Source organism: Eublepharis macularius, chromosome 1 (assembly GCF_028583425.1).
Source record: "Eublepharis macularius isolate TG4126 chromosome 1, MPM_Emac_v1.0, whole genome shotgun sequence".
Taxonomy (NCBI): Eukaryota; Metazoa; Chordata; class Lepidosauria; order Squamata; family Eublepharidae; genus Eublepharis; species Eublepharis macularius.
Window position 1 is genome coordinate 249,802,303 of NC_072790.1, and position 26,973 is coordinate 249,829,275.

General features: G+C 43.2%; 1 protein-coding gene across 1 annotated transcript; it reads left to right on the forward strand.

Moving 5' to 3' along the window:
* The first annotated feature begins 20,447 nt into the window (after positions 1–20,447).
* LOC129335088 (uncharacterized) lies at positions 20,448–26,699 on the forward strand. Its single transcript, XM_054987554.1, has 2 exons — positions 20,448–20,526; positions 25,462–26,699. The coding sequence occupies exon 2, from the start codon at positions 25,488–25,490 to the stop codon at positions 26,253–26,255; it is 768 nt and encodes a 255-aa protein (XP_054843529.1). The 5' UTR covers positions 20,448–20,526; positions 25,462–25,487; the 3' UTR covers positions 26,256–26,699.
* The last annotated feature ends 274 nt before the right edge of the window (positions 26,700–26,973 follow it).

Here is a 26,973-nt window from a genome sequence, read left to right on the forward strand (position 1 = left end):
TCCGGTTGTCTGTTGACAGAGCCCCAGGGCACAGAGTGGTAAGCTGCAGCACTGCAGCCCAAGCGCTGCTCACAACCTGAGTTCGATCCTGGCAGAAGGCGGGTTCAAGTAGCTGGATCAAGGTTGACTCAGCCTTCCGTCCTTCTGAGGTCGGTAAAATGAGTACCCAGTTTCCTGGGGGTAAAGTGTAGATGACTGGGGAAGGCAATGGCAAACCACCCCGTTAAAAAAAAGTCTGCCAAGAAAACGTCATGATGCGACGTCCCCCCATGGGTCAGTAATGACTCGGCACTTGCACAGGGGACTACCTACCTTTATCAAGGTCGGTAAAGTCTGTTTGGACTAGCAGCAGCTCTTCAAGGTCTCAGGTCCCTCACATCACCTACTGACTGATCTTTCTAACGGGAGATGATGAAGACTGAACCTGCTACCTTCTATATCCAGCCCAAAGCAAACAAGTGAGCAATGCAACAATATACCAAATACTCCAAATATTTTCTCCAAAACTTTATAAATACTCAAGGTGAATTCATAAAAGGATCTAATAAATCACTATAACAACACTCAGTATCAAAAATACAACACTCAATGTCAAAAATACAGCAAGGTATCACAATACTGAAAAGCGCATATGTCCTCAAATGGAAGAATGGTATCTTATGAGTTCTCTTATAAAAGTATTCCCAATTTCAATGATGAGGACTCCCGCTGTGCAAGCAGGAACAGTTAGATAGTCCCTCAGGAGACGGTGGAGAGGAGTGGTGGATCTAGGAGGAGATGGTATAATTCTTCAGGAAGAAAAAATTGGGAAGCCCCAAGGGGCTCCCCCGCCCGACAAGCTTCCGGATATCTTAAGCTCATTTCATAAGCACTTCTTCACGGGGCGATATTCCTCCTGCCATGATGTAATCTCTCCATTTCTCCCTCACGAAATAATATTCTCACGTGCTGAGTCTCAACGCACTTCCAGGGACCGCGGTTCCCCCATGGGTCAGTAATGACTCGGCACTTGCACAGGGGACTACCTACCTTTATCAAGGTCAGTAAAGTCTGTTTGGACTAGCAGCAGCTCTTCAAGGTCTCAGGTCCCTCACATCACCTACTGACTGATCTTTCTAACGGGAGATGATGAAGACTGAACCTGCTACCTTCTATATCCAAGCTCAAACATCAAAGAGGCTGCCCCAAAGAAAACTAGAATACCTAAGACAAACAACACTTGGGGATAAATCATCTACAATTACAGTATTTCAAGCTATTAAATAATTATTTTTATATATTTCAAGTGCTCAGTGCAATAAACATGAATGAATAGATATTAAATCCCAAAATACAATTCATACATAAATACATTTCATTCATCCGTCAAGCAAAGAGGTGAATACAAGAATCCTTAAGATGTAAAATGTATATACTAGACGGTACATCTACAAATAAGCTCCTCAGTGTCGGAAAGCAAAGTCTCTCAAGTTAATGGTCGTTTGTTCTTTAATTAACCATCTGAACACTGGAGATTCCTGCGTTGCTGTTGATTCAAAGAGTACGCCGGTGTTGGGAGCCTTGCAGAGAATCTGACGGATACCTTCAGTATTAATGAATAAAGGACTTGTCAAAGACACAAGACAGGTACAGAATGTTGCTTCGCCCATCAATAACGTTGCTTTCTCTTGTTCTAGAACAATAACATTAAAAACATACAAAGGCATAAAAACAAAAAATAAAACATCTAAAGCAATTAAATGTTGGGTGCGAATGAGGGATCACTGAGCGGACGCCAAACAAAATGAGTAAGTCTTCACCCACTGGCAGAAGACAGCCGCTGAAGGGGACGGAAGAGTCTCCATGGGGAGAGATTTCCAGAGTTTTGGTGCCACAACTGAGAAGGCCCTTTCAAGGGTTACCACCCACCTAAACTCAGAAAACAACTGCACTGGAATCAGGGCGTCCAAAGATGACCGCAGTTGTCAGGTAGGTTCATAGGGGAGTAGGCGGTCCTACATATAATAATAATAATAACATTTAATTTATATACCGCCCTTCAGGACATCTTAATACCCTCTCAGAGTGGTTTACAAAGTGTTATTGTTATCCTCACAGCAATCACCCTGTGAGGTGGGTGGGGCTGAGAGAGCTCTGAGAGAGCTGTGACTGACCCAAGGTCAACCTTGCTTCAAGAGTAGAGTGGGGAATCAAACCCGTTTCTCCAAATTATAGTCCTGCTGCTCTTAACCACTACACCAAACTGGGTCCCATGTTGACATTAGGTTAGGAAGTTTTTGTGTTCATTCATCTAGTGTGTGTCAGTGCTTCAGTCAACAGGAGCATTCATAGGCTGCATCCTTCCCTCCATCTTTGCTGATGAAGGACCCCTGGAAGACCCCCATCTGCCGTTTTCATTGCTGATACCTGTGCAAATTGTCCTCAATAAATGTGTCTCTTATTTGAACAGAGAACAACATGACTTGATTATAAATCTACATTTGGTGAGGAAGAACGAAAGGGGGAATTCTCTAAAGTGTCAGCAAGTTTAAAGAACCTCAAAAGCAGTGCAGCTTAAAATACACCATAGAGGTTATATAACTCATCGGTTCATTCGCCCACTGCTGGTGGGAATGTCCCCGTTTGGAAAAAATTCTGGAAGGAAATCTTAAGACAAATACATGAGATTACAGGCTATTTTGTTCCACTAGATCCCAAATTGATTTTTTTAGATCAGTGGGATACTGTTATAATTCCTCATATTAGGAAGGAACTAATACGAAGTCTTTTGATGGCAGCTAAATCTTTAATAGCATTTAATTGAAAATCTACAAAAATTCCAACGGTTGAAGGTTGGATCAGCAAAGTATGGGACCACTATATTCAAGAGAAAATTCATGATACTTTGTAGCAAACGCAAAATTATTTGAAGGAAAGTGATTCTCTAACTAAATGGTTTCCATTTTTTGAATATTTAACTACCACTGAGCTACACCCTCCTAAACATTTGCAATTTCTTACCTTAATTTAGCAGATATAGTAATAATACAACTTGTTCTGTTTATTTAGTACTTTATAGTTCTTGTTAAGTGGTTGTTTAATTTATGCCCTATAATGTCGTAGTTATTTAGACAAATCGTATAGACCTTACTGTAACTTGTAATCTCTATTTCGCAACTAGCTTTTGTTTTGTTGTATTGTTAAAAAAATAATAAATTAATTAAATTTTAAAAAAGCAGTGCAGCCAGGAGCAACGTGATGGAAAGCTTCCATTCAGCATATATCACGGCAGCACTGGAGTGAGAAACCAACCTCCTTCTGGTCTTAGCGGGGTGTGGATAGTTCCCCATTCCAGCACCCCATTTTCCATACATAAGCTGATGTCACTCGTGAAGCACTTTGGCAAGCTACCCTCCTCGGGATGTCAGAGAAAGACACACACCCTGTATGAAGTTGTCGTTCTTGTCCGACTCCTATGCTCCTACTCTAAGTTCCTTTTGTACCAGCCCATCTCCTCTCAAGACCTCTGCCAAGCTTTTTCTGCATCAAGTTGCCTCAGGACGAAGGTGTTGAAAGCAGGCAGATACTATCTCAGCAAAGGAATGAACAACCTGTGGAATAGATTACTCCACAAAAATCACTGAAGGCAGTATTATTCGAAACGTGTAACACGCCTAACCTCTGTCTTCCATGCTCTGTCGAACAATCACTAACTCAAGCAATGCTCCTATTTATTAGCAGGACTCAGAGCATCCAAGCAGTAAACCTGAAGGCTAACTAACTGATTATTCTCGGTTGATCTTATGGCTTTCCCCTCCATTTTATCTTCACAACAATCCCATGACACACATTCGGCTTATAAGGAGCGACTGGTCCAAGGCTCTCCAATAAGCTTCATGGCTGGGTGGCAATCTGAACCTGTTTCCCTATCTATGAAATCACATGAGCTCTCCCTTTTCATTCTTCTCCCAGCTTGGGAAATGTTGGCTGTCATATAAACAACCCGCTGGTTCTTAAATTTGTTACTGCTCAATGCCATGCCAGAAGCCATGTGGGCAAAATGCCACCTCTGCTGCATTGTCCTAGCTGAGTGTGTCCTCCTCTGCCATTGTCACAGCCACCTCCAACTGTTGGCAGTCTCAACAGACCCTTAGACAAGTGGCTAAGGAGGAAGGGACTCTTCGCCCTCAGTTGTAGCCGCTTGTCATCTATTGCTCATCTCCAGTTCCAGGTGCCCTTTCTCTCAGTCCTCCAAACTGGAGTGATTGTACTTGATAAAAGGATCCCCAGATTCCGTTGGTATAGTAGCTCAGGATTTGAGTCCAGTGGCACCTTAGAGACCAACAAAAGTTTCAGGGCATGAGTTTTTGTGAGTCAGCGCTCACTTCTTCAGATATCTATTGTATAAAGGGGAGCTCTGATTCTTGAAAGCTCATATTCTGAAAATCCTGTTGGTCTCTAAGGTGCCACTGGACTCAAATCCTGCTGTTCTACTGCAGACTCACCTAAAACTATCTTGTGGGTATAGTGCCCAAACTGTTGGCCAACAATCTCCCTAATGAATGAATGGAGGTGGATTTTGGAGACGGTGTTGGAGACTACTCAACCTAGCCCCGGAGAACTTTGACAGCTATCCTGAATCCTCTTCATCTGGTGGGGCTTATGTATTCAGGGCCTTCTTGTCAACCACAGACCTGTCTCAGTTGGTACCTGGCCCTGCTCACACGTTTGGTCATACACCCTATATGTCATTTTCTACTGGCCGGGAAATGCTTTGTGGGATTATTTAGGCTTTCTTTGTTATGGACAGATCACGGCCTGATAAGGTGCAGTTTGATGGCAGCTTCAAAACTGTACAGGTGTTGGAGACCAATTGGAATGGTGCTTCACAGGATCTTCATGAATACTGAAGGTTTCCGATAGGTCCAGTTACTTTGCTTGTTTATATGGCCTGTGGTTCTGTAACTATGTTGTCTTTCCTCTGGAATCCAGGCCTGGGACATCCCACAGATACCCTTTCCCACCTGTAAGATCCATACTTGGCCACAATTTACTAAAGAGGCAGAGCTGGCAATGAAACTGATTAGGTGACAGAGTGATGGAAGAACACTAATTAAACTGTTAGTTTGCATTGCTAGCAGGTGTGTGCATAGTTCCAAGTGCTGACTGGGCGTCTTGTATAGCACCGGGCTCCAGCTTCATCCTTATCAGTTTTCCTAAGAGAAGGTCTGATCAGTTTCCTTTTGCTTCTCATTCATATCAAAGTGCTGATTAGCTTTGATGGGTATATTTTTTTTCCCTGCTGAAGTGCTGAGCTGTGTGGCATTGCTCATGATGACGTTGCGATGCCGTTCAAAAGACCCATTGATTTCATACCCTTCCCCATTCTGAACAAACGATAAGCAGAGTTCTCCGGTTCTACTTCGTTATCATCCCAGAATTTCTGTCTGCAATTGGCTTTCACTTCTCCTTAATTCCACTTTAATTAGAAGAAGGTCTGAAATTATCTTCACAACTGGAATATGCAGTCCATAGCACCACCACCGTCAATTCGTGTGCACTTGTTTCTGTCTGTATTTCTGTATCTTCAATGTACATGTGGACATTAATTTAAAAAATACTGTCAATGCATCAAGAGGGGCCATGGCTAAATGGTAGAGCATCCACTGGGCATGCAGAAGAGCCTAGCTTCAATTCCTCATATCTCCAGTTAAAGATCTGGCAGTGAAAGACTACCTGAGACCCTGGAGAGTTGCTTCCACCCTGAGTAGACAATATCAACCTTGATGGACCAGAAGTCCGATTCAGTATAACAGACCATTTCTACACGTCTTACCTGCCTGCAGAAAATCATGTGAAAGACCCGAAAGACAGCATCTTCTCACGCGAAATCACATCAGGAAGACACGATTTCATGCAAAACTCCCACATAACAGCGTCTTCCTGGCACGATTTTGCACGAGAAGACGCTGTCTTCTGGGTCTTTCATACGATGTTCCGCAGGCAGGTAAGACATGTGGAAATGGCTTTTTTTCCCTGTGTTCAAGAGTCTGCTTCATTTATTTAAACTATATAAAATACCGGTTTTCTCCTAATCAGTGGAACCCAAAGTTGCTCATCTCATTAAAACTAGCTAGAATCCTATTTCACAAAGATGCCAAGAATAAATAGAGAGCAAACTTTTTACCTTGCCCTAAGAACAGACCTCTACTTAAAAGCTACCAGAAGTATTCATAGAAAAGCTCTGCCTTGCAGAGCTTCTGAACTATGCGAAGCTGGGGACATCTTTACATCCATAAAAGATGAGAAATGACTAAGAAATTGAGAGCCCAGACAGAAACAACTCTTGCTGCACTGTAGGGAGGAACTGTTATTATTCTCTGGTCTGACGACTAGAGCTGCCTCATGGGCACATATCTGACAACTGCCTCAGAGCCAAGCTACAAGTGATGCCTGACACAGGTTGGACACTTGTCAGCTTCCCTCAAGTTTTGATGGGAAATGTAGGCATCTTGGTTTTACAGCTTGACTCTCCATTACAGCTGCAAGACCAGGATGCCCACATTTCCCATCAAAACTTGAGGGAAGCTGACAAGTGTCCAACCTGTGTCAGGCGTCACTTGTAGCTTGGCTCTCAGTCATCATCAGAGGCCCTGTTTTGGGTGCCCCCTTAGGCTTATGACATCCCCAGAAAGGGCCTTCTCAGAGTGAAGAATACACGAGACAAACTTCACGTGAAGAGCACTTGATTGGTCCCACAATCTCTGCTGGGAATAGTAGTCTAAATCCTGCCCCCTCTGAGCAAAATGGAATTTCTTGCAAAGAACAGCCGCTCAGCTGAAGAGATTGTCTTTCAAAGAGAGTCTCTCAAAGAGACACTGATTCTCTTTCAAAAATCCAGTCAGCTGATTTTGCTTCAGCTCAAAGATGGAGGTGGGGTGGGGTGAATCCGAGCTGCAATTCCCTGCTGGGAGCGACGAATTTCTCTCTTGCTCGCAAAACACCTCTGGTTTTTTTCTGTCTCTTGTTACGTTGTTCCCCACCCACCTCCATCCCAAGTTCTCAGAGGATTTTTGAAAGAGAGAAAGTGTGTGTGTGTGTGTGTGTGTGTGTGTGTGTGAAACTCCCCCCTCCCTCCCCAGCTGAGAATCACGTTGAGAAAATGGTTTTTTAAAAACTACAATTCCCAGGGTTCATTGCAGGACCTGACACTTGCCCATGAGTATCGTGTGCTTTGACCCTCAGCCATGGCGCCAAAGTGAGGAAACACTATTCACAGGGCCATTCTTCTGCCCACTTCTGTCACTGTCTTCCACCAGCAGGTGAAGACTTTTTGTTTCATCTGCCGTTTCTTCAGTGATCTCTATTTCCTTCCCCGTGTTTTATGTGCTTTTAATACGTGTTTTGATTTGATTTTGATCACTTTCGTTATATTTTTTTTTATCATGTTTCACTTTAACTTTTAGCCATCTTGGTGGCCCTGATTGGGCAGAAAGGCCTAAATTTTTTAAAATCAATAAAATCAATAAATACAAAAAAAAACCCCAAAATCAATAAATTAAAAAAATGGGTGGAAATGCTCACACAGCTTGGAGGGTTATGAAGGAACATAAAAGTTAACTCCAGCATTTTGAACTGAGCACAGAATAAAATTGGCAGCCAATCAAATGATCTTAAAGTTGGGGTAATGTGTTCAAAATGCTAAGCCCCTGTCAACAATCTAACTACCACATTCTGCACCAGATTTAGCTTTCATGTTGCCTTAAAGGGCAGCCCCAAGTAGAGCGCATTACAGTAGTCTAATCTAGGGGAAAGCTTTGGAGGTATTCCTGGAAAACCTGTACTTATCAGGATGACAATTACAAATGTGAGACAAAATTTCATAGTTCCCTTTTCCTTTCACAACAGCTATATTTTCATTGTAACATTTATTTATTCATTCATTCATTTACTTTTATTCTGAACAGCTTCTATCTCATCCCACCCAAAAGCTCAAGCATAATATAATGTAAATATATTAAATTCCCATCCACACTCAGATTAAATAAATCTATAGATACATTTATACCCTGCTTTTCTACGTAATGGAACCCAAAGCAACTTACAACATCATTATCCCCTTTCCATTTTACCCTCACAGTCACAATAACACCCCTGTGAGGTGGGTGAAAATTACTGAATTTCCATGGCAGAGTGGGCATTTGATCCTTTTCTTTAAACATCTTATGGTTCCTTTCCATCCAATTTAGAGTTCTCAAGATGGCAAACGATAAAAACAAATCCTGTTTGATTCTGTAGCAGTGGGAGGAGAATAGGCCTGTCATTCCAGTGTCGTACTGGCATGCCAGTGTCACTTCCAGTTTAAACAGGAAGTGAGAAGGGATGCTGTAGCATTCTACAAATACTCTATGGTAAACCACAGAGTTTTTGAGAAATGCTAGAGTGTCCCTGGTGAGAGAGAGAGAGAGAGAGAGAGAGAGAGAGAGAGAGAATTTTTAAACAATAGGTCATGAAAAGGAAGTCAGTCTGGGAAAGCCAAATTAAAAAAAAAAACGTTTTCACCTACTGGCAGAAGTAAGTGATAGAAGGTGATAGATCCTAGTCTGACACTCTGACCACTATACCACACTGAAGACCTTCCCTGGACCACCAAATTTTTAGCTCTAAAGAAAAGGATTGCTAGCGGAGGTTCCTGTCCCAAGGGTAAGCATGCCCTGGCCCACATGTTGGCAACAAGGCAGTGGTCGAACTGCTGGAAGTGGTGGTGTGGGAGAAGGCTAAAGGCATGGCTTATGCCCATCATTGCCTCCTAGAGCTTCAAGGTGACTCCCTTAGATACTGGCAGTGACTGGAGCTTGGCTTTCTGCCAGTGGGTCTGACCAGTTACACCTCTCATCTACTCCCCCCCCCCTTTTGTTTTCTGGAATGGTAAGATTGCCAGTCATGAGATGGGGGAGATGGGTACTTATTGTTGTGGCATGACCTGGAAATGACATCATCACACCATGGGTGGCGCTCTAGCATTTGCTCAGAACTCGGTGGCTTAAACATAGTTTTGAGTGAATGCTAGGCAGTCACCTCACATGATGACATCACTTCTGGGGTGAACCACAGGTGACACCATCCTGCTGTAGATTTCAATCAGACCGTCTTCCCCATTTTGCCAGGGAATTTCCCCCCATAACTCATTTGAGCAGCAGTGAGCATTGGCAGTGGGCATGGGAGAGGGGGTCTCTGGGAGACCTGGCAATCCTATTTCATGGGTAGATTTTTCCCCCCAGCACTTAAGCCAAAATTGCTGCCCTCCACTTCAGTCTATATCATGCTGACGAATACAATGCAACCATAAATAATCAGTTATGGTTGACTTAAAAGCAAGTCCCTGCAGTCCATATTGAAGCATACACTGGAAGCAACTGACCGTGCTCTCCTAAGCTGAGTTACATCCTTCTAAGACCATTTATTTAACAATATTTTAAATGCAGATAAATATTGGCGAGCTGACATGCAATAGCAGTAGAATCTGATGGTATTAGATGGATGACATGCAGAGGTATTTAGGATTTTACAGTATACTATGGTTGACATGCAAATGTATATAAGATGGATTTATCTTTTTAAAAAATAGTTACTGCCATATCAGATGCCACAATCAAGGCAGTTAACAAGAATTAGAGTATAAATTTAAGAATTACACCAAGTAAACCATAGAGAGTAATTCAAACAAAGTATATCCATGTATGTGAAGTACCATTTAGTCCTGGCTGACTTATAGCAGCCCCTGCTGCATGAGACTAACAGAGGAGGTTTGCCATTGGCTGCCTCTGCATAGTGACCTTGGTCTTCCTTGAGATCCTAGTACTTGGGATCTCCCACCCAAGTACTAACTAGGACCAACCCCACTTACAGCCTGAAATCTGACAAGATCGGTCCATTCTGGGCCATCCAAGTCACAGCAAAGTTGATCTAAACCAGTGCAATTATAAAACACAACAGATACAACCGCAGATAAAAAGAATACTGACATTACGATTAGAATAAGATTATAACAGTTTCCCCAGAAGATAAAATGGCTGATGAAGCAGGAATTCTCATAGCCATAAAACACCAACAGCGTGACAGTATAAATGCTGCCTTGACAGGTAATATTGTTTGACACGAGGCTTTCCCATTATTCATGTCTGAAGTTTGCCAAATAAATCACAAGATGACCCAAAGTCACTTGGAGGAGGAAAAAATTCAGATTTAGTGCATTAGTTTGACTTGCAAAGATTTCCCATTCAGTGATTTTAGTTTTGTTGTTTAACCAAAAATGGGGTCATGCCAAAACAAATCCTAATTTTCAATCCTCTCACATAATAAAACAGGGGGGAAATACTAGATATAGTGGTTAGTTGATAGAACCAAGACTGGGATGACTGTGCATTCCTGTGCAGAGTTACTCCAGTATAAACCCACTGAAATCAATGACTCTAGACGGGAATAACCCTGTGTAGGATTGCACTGCCAGGTTCAAAACCCCTGCTCTGGCATGAAGCTCTCTGGCATTTGGGGGCCTGTCAGTCTAAACTACTTCATGGAGTTGTAATGCCTCTTGTTCAACCACCCATCTTTCAATCCATCCTACCTCTCCCAGTTGTTGGGAAGATAAAATGGAGAACAGAAGAACCAGGCGTGTCGAGCTCTTTAGAAAATGATAGGATATAATAGAGTGAAGGTACTAGTTTCAGGTAAATCTGATTATCAAGACCACAATGAAGATAATCACACTTAATAGTTTATGGGGAGAATTTCACAGTAAAAATAAAAAGAGTTGCAAAACTGAAAAGGCTAACTATAAATATATTAGGAATACATAAGGATTAAGGACTTTGGACTTTAGAAAAAACAGAGCTTTAATCTTCAACACAGAATATGAGAAAAATTGAAAATGATACTTATATTTGTCACGGAGAAAATCGGAAGGCTTCCTGTGGTTTATTTAGTTTTAATGTTAGTCCTAGAATTGATTGTTTTGCTCCAGTATTTTTTCTACTCTGTCTTGGATCCTTGCTAATGCTATGTCTTTAAACTTGTATCTGTTTACCTTATGGTTTGTATTGAAATGTACTTGATACTGTACTTGATACATCATACTGTGTAATCCGCCTTGAGTCTCTGTGAGAAAGGCGGACTATAAATGATGGAGATGATGATGATGATGATGATGATGATGATGATGATGATCTTTTTCTTCTTTTATGTTTGTATATTTTGTTAGTTTTATTTATTAGATTTGTTTGTTCCTGTGTTTGTGTAACTGTACTTTTATGTTTTCTCTTTTTATTAAATAATTAAAACTCCTTAAAAAATTAGGGGTTGTATATTGTCTGAAGTGCCCTATTTTGTCCCTCTTTGAGTTGTTTTTACAAAAATCAGCCCCAAATTTGGGTGATTATTCTAGGTTAACATAATGTTAATATTACACTCTTTAAACATTCAAATGTGTCTTAGTTGTCTGCTTTGTCTGTTTCTTTAAACAATTAAAATGCATGCATTTATGTGAAGCATTTAAAACAATCCTTCCTGTTTCCTAAAGGTGTGAGTTGGCTGACATCATCCCATATTGCTTTTGGTTCCCTCCCTAGGCCAAAATTAAAAGAAGCGGGGCTTTTTTACCGTGGGGACGTGGTGGAACGGAGTTCCAGTACCTCTTAAAAATGGTCACATGGCCGGTGGCCCCGCCCCCTGATCTCCAGACAGAGGGGAGTTGAGATTGCCCTTCATGCCGCTCCAGCGGTGCAGAGGGCAATCTCAACTCCCCTCTGTCTGGAGATCAGGGGGCGGGGCCACTGGCCATGTGACCATTTTCGCCGAGGGCAATTTAAACTTTAAAAAACTCCCCCCTTGTTTCAGCTGACCCAAAGTGACATCATTGTGTGGTCTTGAGTTCCACCACTGAGTTCCACCACCTCTTTTCCCAGAAAAAAAGCCCTGAAAAGAAGTATTTCTCTCTTCTTGGGAAATCAAAAGGTCTTAGAAGTATCTTTCTTTTGCGATGCTCTAGCAGCCAGTGGATATACCTAAATCTCCCTTCCATATCTAGAATGAATGTTTGTCCTCTATGTAGACTCATCTAAATGGTTAGCTGTGTTTGTCTGTCTGTAGCAGAGGAAAAGAACAAGAGTTCAGTACCACCTATAAGACTCACGAAAGTTCATACCTTACCACAAATTTTGTTAGTCTTATAGGTGCTACTGGACTCTTGCTCTTTTCCACTGTCTTCTGTGTTCTTGCCTTTTCCTTAACACCCCACCCCCCATACACACCTTTTCAGGCCCCAAAGGTGCTTAATTGACTATCAGGATCTATTTAACTTTTAGTTTAATCAGCAGACACAGCTGTTGTGAATTGCCTTTGACTTGCAAGATTACTTAGCTTTGTCTATATTGCATCCGTATGGGCAAAGGTGAAGCTGATGCTCCAGCAAAGAACCACACAACACCCTGCTTATCAGATGAAATGGGCCACAGCTGTATTGATTACAGCCATTGGAGCATTGGCAGGGCATAGGGCAACGGATACATTACATCAAATGACCCCTTGTGGTTCTATGAGTACTTCCCCAGTCCACCTACTGGAAACCACAGGATGGCAGGTGATGTACTACCACCCAGCATCGCTAGACATTCCCTCCATCCAGAATGAAGCCTGCAATGGTCCCCACACACGTACATATCCTTCGGCTTCTCCCCAGATCCCTTAAGGGGACCTCAAGAGATGTGGGGTGAGCTGCCCAATCCACAACACCCACCCCCGCACATCTGGCCCAATGCCTCAAAACCACCAAAGTTGTGACAAGCCACCACTAGATGCCACTGGCATCGCAAGAGGTGAAGGGAGGGAAGCTGCTCCATCTCTTCCACTGCCGTCACAAAATGGTGGCAACAAAGTGGGCCACAAAAGAGGAGCCTGACCTAGCCTGTGTTCCTCCCTCTGTGCCCCCTGCCACCACTCATTTGCCTCTGTCCCAGTCTTGCCACCCATTCCCCGCTGCAATCTTGCCTGCCAGTGAGTCAGCACGCTTCCGTTGTAAAACAATGCACACAACACAGTACAGGATAGAATAGCTGAGAGGAAACAAAAAAAATATGTTTTTTCGTGCATATAGACACTGTCTTCCTTTTTCCTTTCGGTGGAGAGGTGCCAGCTCTTCCAAGCTTTCTTGGATACGTAAGAGGACCAACTTTGAACAATTAATATTCATTGATAACAAAAACATGGTCAGCCAAGAGCTCACATTTGCCGCAATATTATTACAAATCACAGTGGCATGTGCCCTGGAGGAATGATTGTAGTGACATTCCACATCACAAAAGAAACAAAGAGATTCAAAGGATGTTTTAAAGAATGACAGGGAAAGAACAATGATGAAATGGTTGTAGAAATATGCTTCTGTTCAACCTGGCCAAGCAATCACGTGAGTTTGGTCATGTTTACTCAGCACCACAGAATAAAGGAAACGATTTGAAACGCTACGGTTCGAATTAAACAGACAAACCTGAGAATTACTTATAAAAGATATTTGCTTTCTGTGCTGTTTTTCAGCACTGCAATAACTACCATTAAATAGACTGAGGCCACCTTTGCTCTACGACAAACATTGTCAATGTAGATAGATGCATCAACAAGGACTGATCGGCGGCTTCCTGTTTCTCTCTCTCTCCATCTTTCATTCGCCTATTGGTTCAAACCATTGATCTGCATATCCTGTCTGATTATTTTATATCTGGGCAGGGTAAACATCCTTGCTTGAAATACCACAGCAGATGTTATCACCTGAGTCAAAACACTGTCCCAAGTGAATTAATGAATTAGTGACGGCTCTGGCATCATATAAATCATTTGTATGCAGTTTTGCCAAAGGTAAAATTTGTTGTTGACTTGTGTGTGTGTGTGTGTTATGTCCCATCAAGTCGTCTCCGACCTATGGCAACCCACTGAATGAAAGATCTCCAAAACATCCTATCTTTAAAAGACTTGCTCAGATCCTGCAAACTGGAGGACGTGGCTTCTTTTATTGAGTCCAGCCATCTCGTTTTAGGTCTTCCTCTTTTTATGCTGCCTTCCACTTTTCCTTGTGTTATTGACTTTTCCAGAGAATCTTGTCCTCTCATGATGTGACTAAAATGTGATAGCCTTAGTATTGTCATTTTAGCTTCTAAGGAGGGGACCCTAATTAACAACCATATTCTGGCTCAGCTGGAATTTCTGAACAAACCAATCCTATGTACAGCACACTGCAGTAACAAGTAAAGATGTAGCCAAAAGTAAGATAACTGCAGCCAAATTGCCTCTTCCTAGAAGACCTAATGCACCAACCATGGTTGGCGGATGACACTTTATTCAATGGATACTATTTAAGTATCTTAATATTTAAGTAAAGTTCTGTTGCTGTCTTCAGGTACCCAGCCACACTTGGGCCAGATTAAAAAAAGTAGGTATCATTTTTTGGCAAATCTTCTGGACATGAGAAATTTCAGAGGCAACTCAAGCAGGAAACTTGATATGTAGGGATCCCAGGTTCCCACTTCCCAATCGTTTACCTGCCTGCCTGCCAGTCTCTGGCAACCAGCAAGAGTTTCTGGGCTGCCCAAAGATCACCCATTACCAGCAGGCATGCCGGGGTCATGCTCAGTGTGCACTCTCCCAGCGGGCATGACAGGGTCACTTCTGTAAGTGATATCATTGCACCGGCCGCAGGAGCACTCCTGTGGTGCGTTTGGAGCCAATGTTCAAAAAATTGGAATGTGAGAATGCTCCCACAGTTGGCATGATGATGTCATTTCTGGACTGTGAGACCACCTGAAGATCTCAAGTAGATATGGGCACTAACAAGGAAAAAACCGAACTGCATGGTTCATGGTTCATGGCATTTTCACGAACCAGGAACCATGATCTACCATGAACTGGGGCAAGTTTGAGAACCAGTTCATGGTTCGTGGGGTTTAAATTCCCCATTCTGGCTGCTTAGCAGCTGCAGGGAAAGGGTCATTTAAACCCCTGGATCAGCTGGCAGGCGGCGGGGGGGGGAGACCCCCACCTCCTGCCAGTTGATAGTTTAAAGGGACTTGCCGCTTGCAAGTGGTGGGGCCCTTTTAACAGCCCAAACCTCACAAACCCCAGCCCCCCCAGCCCCAGCCCCACACACACCCCAGCCACAGCCCCCCCACTTACCATGGCTCTGCTGCTGGGTTGGTGGAGGCTGCAGCCCAGCAGCAGTGGCTCCAGCCTTCTCCATCAACCTACAGGCTGTGGCCTCCTCCCCCTCCTCCCACGAGGGGTGGGAAGGGCATATTTGGCCTCCTCTGCCACCCTGTGGGCCTGTGTGGTGGTGGAGGAGGCCAAAAACACCCTTCCTGCCCCTCGCGGGAAGAGGGAGAGGAGGCCACAGCCCCTGCTGCTGGGCCACAGCCTCCACCACCCCAGCAACAGAGCCAAGGTAAGTGGGGGGCTGGGGCTGGGGGGCCTGGGTTTTGTGGGGTTTGGGCTGTTTAAAGGGCCCTGCCACTTGCAAGCAGCAGGTCCTTTTAAACTATCAACTGGCAGGAGGTGGGGGGATCCCCCCTGCCACCTGCCAGCTGATAGATTAAAGGGACCTGCCCCTTGCAAGCTGCAGGAAAGCACAGCCAAGCCCCACTGTTTACATGATCAGCTGCTTGTCATGGATCTCCCTGACGAGCAGCTGATCAGCGGGTTTAAATGTCCCTTCCCCTGCCGCTTTGCAGTGGCAGGGAAAAGGGCATTGCCCTTTAAAAAGAACCAAACGAACCAGTGGACCAGTTCCGTGGAAGTTTGTGAAAATGAGCTTCCACGAACCACGGGTTCGCAACCCACGAACTGGGCTGGTTCGTGTTTTTTTTGGTTTATATTTAGGTTCATGCCCATCTCCAATCCCAAGCCACGGATTAAAAACTACAATTCAATGGGCTAATGGAGGTCCAAACTTGTGGCCATCTCCAGATCTTCTTGCAATTAATACTATGAATTCCATGGCCCAATGATGAGTGCTGGCTGGAAAAATACTTCCTTTGGTCTGTCTTAAGCTTCTTGCCAATCAAGCTCATGCGATGACCCTGAATTCTGGTATTATGCATTCATCTGAAAAAAGAAAAGAAAAATCCTCTCTCTTCCCTTCCCTCCACAAAACATATTTTGAGAGTTTATCATATTCTGTAAGGTTAATCCTATGAGCTAAGGCTGATGTTCATGATTTCTTGGCCAGAGGGGTTTTTAGGCCGTTTTCAAATTGTGCTTAACTGGCACATGACTTGACTCTTTTTCTGGAAATACTTCAGAAGGAATGGCAATAGAAAGTAGATTCCTTTGTGAACTAGAACTGCCACAGAGGATTTCCAGAGTAACAACCAATTAAAAGCTTTTATTTGATTGCCTTGCTTTGAAACAAATTGGAATGGTCCAATTAGCACAAGCGGTATGGCAGAACAAGTCATCCTGCCTAAGGCTAGAGACATCTTCCAACAGGTATACCAAGACTGGGTATAGGCATAAATACCTCCATAATGCCTGGACAAGGTGTTTGGGTAGCTAAGCAAAACAACCGGCTTTGGAAAGCATCTAATAAACATAACCCAATTCTTCCCATTGTACGTCATGGGACATGCAGAGAAAGAAAGGAATTAAATGTCAAGATTAGAACCCTGTCGACTGAAAAACACAACCCCACACAGATTGCTGCTGCTTGCGTGACTGATTGAGTCTTTGCTCAGGCCTTGCTGCCATTCAACATGTCTCAGGGATGCCAAGCTCCAGGAGTGGCCTGGAGATCTCCCAGAATTACAACTGATCTCCAGACTTCAGAGATCACATTTTTTGGAAGAAATGGAAACTTTGGAGGGTGGACTCTATGGCATTATACCCCACTGAGCTCTCTCCACTCCCCAGACTTTGCCCTTCCAGGCTCCACCTCTAACATCTTATGGAATTTCCCCACAGTTGGCAATCATGATTTGTCTCCTCTGGCAACAGATGGTGTCTGGGGAGGGTATAGTTTCAGGAGGATGTGACATCACTTCCAGGTGGTGCTATAGGAATTTCCCCAATCTCTATGGTGTTTACCATAAAGACTGGAGAAATTCATAGATAGGAATGAGGGAAGGTGATGTGATGTCACTTCCAAGTGGAGGATCAATGGTTAAGACATCACTTCTGGGTGACACTCTAGGAATCCTACAAATCTTTATGACCTTTACCATAGAGATTGGGGGAATTTCCTAGTGTGCCACCATCAACATTAGGGGTGTGCTTATGGATATAGTTAATCTGAAAGTATACCCAAAATTAGCCATTTCAGCTCAGCTCAGGTATATCTGAAGAAAAACAAACACTCCTGGATTTCTGGGAGTAACAAAAAGATCTCTTGGAAATTCAGAAATCTCTTTGGGCTTTAGGGTGTCACACACACACACACACTCAGCCCTTAACATTTTTTACTGAACTACACACAACACTACTCAGGGGCAATAATGAAACTCCAAACTATTAATTTATCAAAAATATGTATAGTAATCCTTAAAGTACTAGGAACAAAATTCTTTGAAGATCTCAATACATGATAGTGTACAGAAATTTATACAGATTTAACTGTCCATCATATGGACAGTCCCAGGTTGGCCCAACAAGCAGCCGACAATATGAAGTTAATTAGCTTGTTTCATCCTGCCAAGATTTCCTCAAGGGCCACAGAAGATTCCACCACAACTTTTCAACTTGTGAAGGCGCAGAAACTCTTACGTGCAGTTTATTCACAGCCGTCATGACTGACCTGGTAGTGCTGTGAATTAACTTTATATTGCAGGCCGCTTGTTGGGCCAACTCGGGACTGTGGGTGGTCCCCGGTTCTATCTGCCTTCATCCACCTGAACAAGAACAAAGAACAAACAGAGCCAGTTTCGTGTAGTGGTTAAGAGCGGCAGGACTCTAATCTGGAGAGCCGGGTTTGATTCCCCACTCCTCCGCTTGAAGTCAGCTGGGTGACCTTGGACTAGTCACAGCTCTCTGGAGCTGTCTCAGCCCCACCCACCTCACAGGGTGATTTGTTGTGGGGATAATAATGACATACTTTGTAAACTGCTCTGAGTGGGCATTAAGTTGTCCTGAAGGGTGGTATATAAATCGAATGTTATTATTATTATTATTATATTATATCTTCTGCATTTGTACTGATATACCTATTCATCTGCCTCTTTGAATATACTGAAGGCTGTGTGGATACTTTGAATGCCTGGATTACATAAAGAACGGAGAACAAATGGACATTAATTTAAGAACTCTTTCCAGCGCCGTCTACTTCTTCGTAGGTCCGGTCATATGAAATTGACTAAGATTGGTTGCTGTATTTATTTTCATATGATGGACAGTTAAATCTGAATAAATTTCTGTACACTATCATGTATTGAGATTTTCAAAGAATTTTGTTCCTAGTACTTTAAGGATTACTATACATATTTTGATAAATTAATAGTTTGGAGTTTCAATATTGCCCCTGAGTAGTGTTGTGTGTAGTTCATTGGTTCTGTATACTTTGGGCTGCCCCTCGGTTGTTAGTGCTCAACATTTTTTAAGCAGAAAGGGAAGGAAGGCATGAGTTACTGGCTCTCTGATGCTGCATCACAGCTGTTGGCCATTCCTTCTGTGGGATGTAGAGCCCAATGAATGGCTGCTGGACTGGTGCACAGGGCCCTGGCTACACATTGCAGATACTTAGGGTTTCACAAGATAAACGCCTCTGGAAATTCATGAATGCGTCCAGAGATTCCTGAAGGCTTTCAAAACCTTGCCAACCTGGCTGGTTATGATTTGTAGCCAGGAACCTACCTACTGGCCCAGCAGCCTGACAGCCACTCTCCATCTCTGGGGGCTTGTGTAAGCTGTATCTCCCACAGACGGAAAGACCAGCAGTCATGCCTTTCTCTGCTTTTCAATTTTGAAAGTTTAAAGAGCCATTGGCTACAGGGGTGGAGAGGGCTAATATCCATTTAAGTTCCAGGTTAGGTTTTTTTTCTACAAGATGTGCTTTTTAGGAGCTGAAATTCCCAAACCTGGATTTTTTTTTCTTGCTTCTCAAATTATCAAGGATGGGGTACTGAGTAGAGATGGGCACGAACATTAATACGAACCAAAAAAAACCATGAACAGCCCAATCTGCTGTTTGCAAACAAGCTGTTCCTGAGGACCCATTCTAAACGAATAGATGGTCGTTGCAAGCCTCGTTCATTGCTGTTTGTTGCTGTTCATCAAGCCAGACATTCTGGCACCTGCAATCAATTCCCTTGGCAACTGAGGCAGGGATTGTCTGAACTCTGTCTGAACTCCTGCTGTTGCCCTGGAAACCCCAATCAAGGTCCAATTTAGCTTGATAAGCAGGTCTTCCTTTCAAGTGTGGAGATACAAATTTGTTACAACAAGGAAGCAAAGACCAGGGGGGAGGGGGGCTCTCAGCTCTGGCTTTGAAGAGGGAGGAGAGACAGTTGCTGTTGGCATTTTAATAGAGAGAGTGCATTGGAGCTTGAATTTTCTGTGTGTGGTGGGATAGGGATCTACCCCTTCAAGTTCCTGGGCTGCTGCCAGGCTCTGGGCCAAGCTATTATTTATTATCGGTATCTTTCCTGCTACCTGCTCAGGTCAGGTTTCTGGGAGCGGTGCAGTAGGGATCTTGACTTGGATGATGGCTGGAGGAGAGCCTGCTGGCCCCCACGAACAGCTAACCACGAACATGTTCATGAACAGGGCCATGTTTGTGGCTGGTTGTGAGTCCCTGTTCGTGTATGGCAATGAACAATGAATATAATATTCATTTTTTTTTTGTTCGTGCTCATCTCTAGTACTGAGAGAGAAGGCAGGAGTTTGCCTGTTGCCATTGGGCAAATGGTAGGCCTGGGAAGACCTCCTGGAAACCTACTTCCACCTGTTGTCTTATCACATTGTGCAGCAGTTTGACTCCTGTTTTTTTATTTATGATTCTTAGCTTTTGTCATAACCGATCCTCTTGATTTTATCGTCGTCATTTCATTATACTTTCTAATACTTTTGTAAGCTGTCTCAGGGACATTGTGTTGAGAGACGTCACATAAATATATTAAAGAAATTACTGAACAAAGGGAGAAGTAATTGCTCACCCTCCACAGCGTTAAATCCATTACAATAATACAAGGTCTCACTATTGATGGGTTTCCAAGCTGGGTGCCCACGGAGCAGTGACAATTGATCAGTGCGGAACACATTTCTATTTGTAAAACATTACCATGCAGATGAGTCAAAGAGAATACTGGCATAAATTGCCCACAGCCATCATGGGAGCAGAGTCTGAGAGAAGGGAGTGTCCTTCCAAAGACAATGAAGTAAGAGATGATGACTACATGCTTGTGAAAGGTTGGAGTCATCCAGCTTACACAGACTGTTTGGAGGGTTGGGCTTTGGCAGAGTATAAAAAGCACTTGCTATTCCCGAAGCTACAATTGAAGCTAATCTGGAATTGTGATTTGTTGGGTAAGTCTGTTTCTATTCAATTTAAGGGGTAATTGCACTGTGTAGTAGTAGTGAGGTAGATGTTATAGTAATGGGACGGGTTATTTGAGTAAACATGTTTCTACTGATTTTCAAGTGTGGCGGTGGTACTACCAATAGTAACACCATTTGTGGGACTACTAATTATAACAGTAATACTAGTAGTAGCAGCTTTTGGAATAGTAGACAACTAGCTTTCCCACTAGGTTATTATCTCCAAATATTATTTTTCTACAAAAATTTTGAGTGCAAAAATTTTTTTTTATGTAGGATGCAAGCATGGCAGACCTGATTTGCCTGTCTTAACACTATTTGCTCTACTCCTTAGTGTAACTCTATTGCTCTCAAAAATGTCATGCAAGGGTCAACCTGAGCTTGAGTATAAGAGTACTTGCAGTAGTAACAGTCACTGTTACGATTTTTATGATGACAGCAAACAGCAGTATTCTTTCCAGTGATAGAATCATAGAATCATAGTGTTGGAAGGGACCACTATGGTCATCTAGTCCAACCCCCTGCACAATGCAGGAAACTCACAACCACCTCCCCCCCCCACACACACACACCTCCATGCTTAGAAGATGGCAGAAAACCTCCAGTATCTGATAGTAGTGCCACTGTTGTTCTTAGTTATTTTAACTAATGACGATTATAAAAAGAACATTGTCATATGTGTAATTGTTGCCTATTCAGCTGCCCTCCAGAATACTTCCCCAGCAAGTATTACTCCTCCCAGCAACACAGCGTTACTGCCATGACTAATAATTTCAGGTGGGTAACTGTGTTGGTCTGTAGTAGAAGAACAAGATTTGGGTCCAGTAGCACCTTAAAGACCAACTGTGAGGTGCTACTGGACCCAAATCTTGCCCCTACGGCTCACAGTGATAATGGGGCAGTCAGTAGAAGTCATGGTAAGGATACTGGCATTTGCAGTAGCGGTTGTACATGATAGCAATGATGTGTAGAAAGGAGTAGCAGTTGATTATGGCAGTGACCTAGTAGTGGCATCAGACTACGTTTTCTGCCAAACAACACAGACGCAAAAAACAATGCACACTGCTAATTTTAACTTCAGCAACAAGGCAGGCGGCCTCTCCAATACACTTGGGAATAGACACAGGAAAGCTATTTCCCCTTCATGGCCTGTCTAAGCTATGGGTTTAAGGATCAACTATATTCTTGTAATTTCTAGTCATAACTTCAGTGCTCCGTGTTCTTACACTCTCATGGCCCTTGTTTATCAAGGGACAATCTGAACTGTTACGTACCAGAGTAGACCCGAGCAACCCACTGTCCTGTTTTGCCGCTGGAGGTATTTTGGAGATGCTGTTGAAGATTTTTATGTTAGGGTGGATTGTTAGAGTCTACGGTCTTCAGCTCTTAGTCCCCGCACCCCTATATCCTGCCCCACATTTCTGAATAGGTTGGATCCCACAGATCTGTTCTGCTAATGGCACCTTCATCTGGTGCAAGGTGCCCCCAGATGCGAGATTAGCTTCTTGCATAGCAAAGTATCTGGAGATGGAGGAATGTGCTATTGTTGGGGCACAAAATCTGAGCGGGCACCACCATCTGTATCAGTTCTCTGAGGACTATGTATGTGAATTCATCTGTGTTTCTGGTAGTGTTGAATAGCGTTTAACGCTTCCAAATGATGTTTGATTCTCATGTGCAGAAAGTTTCCAAGTAGCCACAGATTTCATGAAGTTATGATCTCAACGAGGTATCTCAGGTGAACATGGCCATGTGTGGCACAAGCCATACCAAGAAAAAAGAAGGGTATAGCAGCTCCCTCTTCTGCATCATGCCTCTGGCCTCAAGTTGGTGACACACAAATAGGAACCTGAAGTGAGGGGTCCACCTAAGGTTCAGGGGTCCAGCATCTACCTGGCATGCAGAAGGTCTCAGCATCTCCACTGAAAAAAGTATCAGGTTGCAAATGATGTGAAAGACCAGTTTTGAGTAGACAATACTAACCTTGATGGACCAATAGTCTGATTCATCGTAAGGCAACTTCCTGTGTTGAGGAAGTAAATAGCTATGGACTGCTGTCTACCCCAGTCCAGTCCCCTTTGAAAGCCAGCTAAGCTAGCAGCCATCTCCCTACCTGTGAGAGTGAGGTCCACAAGTTGGTGGAGAGTACCCTCAAGTCAGAGTTGACTGATGGTGACCCCTCGTGGGGTTTTCATGGCAAGAGACTAACAGAGGTGGTTTCCCATTGCCTGCCTCTGCAACCTTGGTCTTCGTTGGAGGTCTCCCATCCAATTACTAACCAAGGCTGACCCTGCTTAGCTTCTGAGATCTGACAAGAACAGGCTCACTTGGGCTATCCAGGTCAGGGTGAGGTCCACAAGATACTTATACATTTCTGAAGTCCTTTGTCCTGAGTGTACCCGATTTCCTCAAAATTGAGTACATTCAGGACAGGAGATACATTCAAGAGAGCAAGAGAAAAAGGTTTTGTTATTCTCTTTTCTCACACCATACATAATTTTATACACATCTAACATGTCCCTCTGTTTCATTTTTTTCCACACAGCCAAAAATCTCAAGATCTTTCATCATGTCTCTTTCTTAATTCTATAGGATGGGGGTGGATTGTAGCTTCTAAAGTGTCTGTTTGCACCTTCGCTGGAAATGCTTTCAGATTCCCTTCTCTGACTTGAAAACAGGCACAAATATTCTGTATCTGCCTTGCAGAGTTTCTAACTTTGTGGGGTCCGAATACTCACAAGGTAGTAATCTGGTTCCAGGGTGTTCTCTGTATTTTTTTTTTAACTCCTTTGAATGCCAGTACTCCATGTGCTGCATCACAAACTGATTCCCTCTGGTTTCAAAAGTTGTTTGTTCTGTTCTATTGGATGTGGTGTGGGGAGGTTCAGGAAGACGGGAGCTTATTATTAGAAAAACAAAATTCCAAAAACTCCTTGAGCAGCTGGGTGAATGTCAGACAAGTTCTGATGTCCTGTAATTTCATAATCAAATCTAACGTCTGCCCCAACTCAATAGCTTTGGGACACACTATAGTGTATACATAGTATATAGTATATATATATATATATACTATATATATAGTGTATAGTGTATATATATAATATATATTTTAATATCATCAGCTTTCTAATCAATCTCTAATTAACACTATCTCAGGTAGGTAATTGTGTTGGTCTGTGGTAGAAGAGCAAGATTTGGGTCCAGTAGCACCTTGATGACGAACTAGAGTAAGATTCAAGTCCAGTAGCACCTTAAAGACCAATTAGACCAACTAGATTTCCAGGGTATGAGCATACAAGAGTCAAATCTCCCTTCATGGAGCGATGAATCTTGAAAGCTCCTACCCTGGAAATCTACTTGATCTTTAAGATGCTACTGGACCCAAATCTTGTTCTGATTAACACTGGTAAGGCTGTTTACTTCTGTCCCTGGCTACAGCTTCCCACCATAAAGAAATTTAAAGTTTGTACTTTAGTTTTGGAAGATGCATATTTGCAGAAGATGCATATTCATTGATGATCGATGAATCATCAGCAGAAGGGAAGCCAAGTGAGAATATTTATCTGTGTGTCCTTGCGTTCCTGTCTAAGCATGTGTGCATGCAAAGTGCCGTCAAGTCACAGCTGATTTATGTTACCCCCATAGGATTTTCCAGGCAAAAGATGAACAGAGGTGGTTTTCCCTTGCCTGGCTCTGTATAGCAACTCTGGACTTCCTTGGTAGTCCCTCATCCAAGTAGTAACCAAGGTCAACCCTGCTTAGCTTCTGAGATCTGATGATATCAGGCTAGCCTGGGCCATCCAGGTCAGAGCACACAATAATTGCGTGTTGTCAAGTTGAAACTGACTCATATCAACCCCAGTACCATGGGGTTTTCAAGACAACGGATGAGCAGAGGTTGTTTGCCATTCACTTCCTCTGCATAGCAACCCCAGCCTTCCTTGATAGGATCCCATCCATGTACTAAACATGGCCAATCCTGCTTAGCTTCCTACCTTTGGTGAGCTTCAGCTATTCAGGGCTGTTCAGGCTACATATAGATGATAAACCTGTGAGGGTCTTCTTGTTCAGTCTTACCATGGAATGAAGAAATGAACATGGTCTCTTCCCGTCTGGTATATTGGTTATGTATGGATGCGAAAGCTGGACAGTGAAGAAAGATGACAGGGGGGAAATTGATTCATTTGAAATGTGGTGCTGGAGGAGAGTTTTATGGATACCATGCACAGCCAAAAAGACAAATAAGTAGTTACTTGATCAAATCAAGCCTTAATTCTCCCTAGAAGCTAAAATGACAGAACTGAGGCTATCGTACTTTGTTCACATCATGAGAAGACAAGATTCTCTGGAAAAGTCAATAATGCTGAGAAAAGTGGAAGGCAGTAGGAAAAGAGGAAGACCTAAAGCGAGATGGCTTGACTCAATAAAAGAAGCCACATCCTCCAGTTTGCAGGATCTGAGCAAGTCTGTCAATGAGAGGACGTTCTGGAGGTCTTTCATTCAGAGGGTTGCCATAGGTCAGAGGTAACTTGATGGCACATAACACACACACACACACACATTGGTTAGAGTAACAGGTTTGGGAACTACTGTGAAAAACCTGGTTTGGAATCTCAGCTCATGAAGCAAATTGGCCAGGTCCTTTCTCTTAGCCTAACCTACCTGACAAGGTCGCTGTGAGATAAAAGGGAAGAAGGGAGTACCATGTCTACCTACCCTGAGGTCACTGGAGGAAAGGTTTGACTTTAAAAAATTGATAGATCCATAAGAGTGGGAAGAGGAGGTACAGAAGTTTTATGTGCCAATTGTCATATTTACTAATAAACACATGTTGAATGTTTAGTATTGGTGTTTGAGTGCTTTGTGAAAATTTGACGTTTGAGTTTAACACTGAAATGTGAACCTTTTCTTTGATAATTCCAGGCTGCATTCGGTAAAGGTCAGTAAAGATGGCTTCATTTGACAACCAGCATCAGACCAAGCAAGCAGCCAGCTTGCCACCTGAGCTGAGCAAACATTGCAAGGAGCCACCAGTGGCCGTTCATCCAATTCCTTCTCCTCAAGAGAAGCAACCATGCAAAGAGCCACCAGTTGTGGTTGTTCCAATTCCATCAGAGCCACTTCCTTGCAAGGAGAAGCCACCATGCAAAGAGATACCAGTGGAGGTCACGCCAGTTCCATGCCCCAAACCGACACCAGTTCCCCAAGAGAAGCAGCCATGCAAGCAACCACCTGTTGTGGTCGTTCCAACCCCATGTCCAGAGAAAAAGCCTCCATGCAAGGAGCCACCTGTTGTGGTCATTCCAACCCCATGTCCAGAGAAAAAGCCTCCATGCAAGGAGCCACAAGCACCTGCTCAGGAGATCAAGCAGCCACCTGTTACGGACGTTCAAGCTCCATGTGCTCAGGAGAAACCACCATGTAAACTGCCGCCTACTGTGGTGGTTCCAGCCCCATGCCCAGAAAAGAAACCTCCATGCAAGGAGCCACCAGTTGTGGTCATCCCAGAGCCAACACCATGCAAGGAACCACAAGCACCTGCCCAGGAGAAGCCACCATGCAAGGAGCCACCTGTAGTGGTCGTTCCAACTCCATGCCCGGAGAAGAAGCCTCCATGCAAGGAACCAGTTCCAGTCCAGCCCGAGACAAAATGCCCACCCCCCCTTGACCAACAGCAAAGGAAGCAAACATCCCCATGGCCCCCCCAGAATAAGTAAGCAAGCAAGACAAAAAATAGAGAAGAAAATCCAGATGTTCCACATATTCAGCTTGCAGTTATATTTCTCGGCGTACTTCAACCATATAGTCATTTAAATGCTTTATTTAAAAAAAATCTATTAATACTGCATGATTGTACTATATGCCAATTGTACTAGACCACTTAATTTCCATGAAGGAGTTTGCATTTGTTTGAACTGCTTCCAAAGGAGGTAGTTTGGGGCTAGCTTGTTTAAATGGTTTTAAGTGAAGGTGCAATGAGCTCTTAGGTTCCTTTCTTGCATCCATAAAAAGGTAATATTTATTTTAAGTTAATGACCATATTACCAACCACGTAATTCTTAACACAGCGTATCATTTAATAGGGAAAGAGAACAGACTGTATGGTTCAATGAATTTCCTAACGCCATGGTTCTCCAATAAAAAAAACTATTGAACATTAAGATGTGTAGCACATTCAGTGTTCCAACTTTCACAGATAAAAAAGCGTGAACGTTATTCAGGAATTAGCTGTCAGCGGGCAGCAAATGCGCCACTGATTTTTGCTAAAAGCGTAATTTAAAATCATATTGATGGCTTTTTCTTGAAACAATATCCAAGGGCTTTCAAGAAAGACCAAGGAGATGTCTGATACAACCAGCACAATTTATGGGTGGGGGGGACACACGAAAATCTCTTCTAGCCATTTTCTCTTGAGCTTTATTTACAATCTCCAAA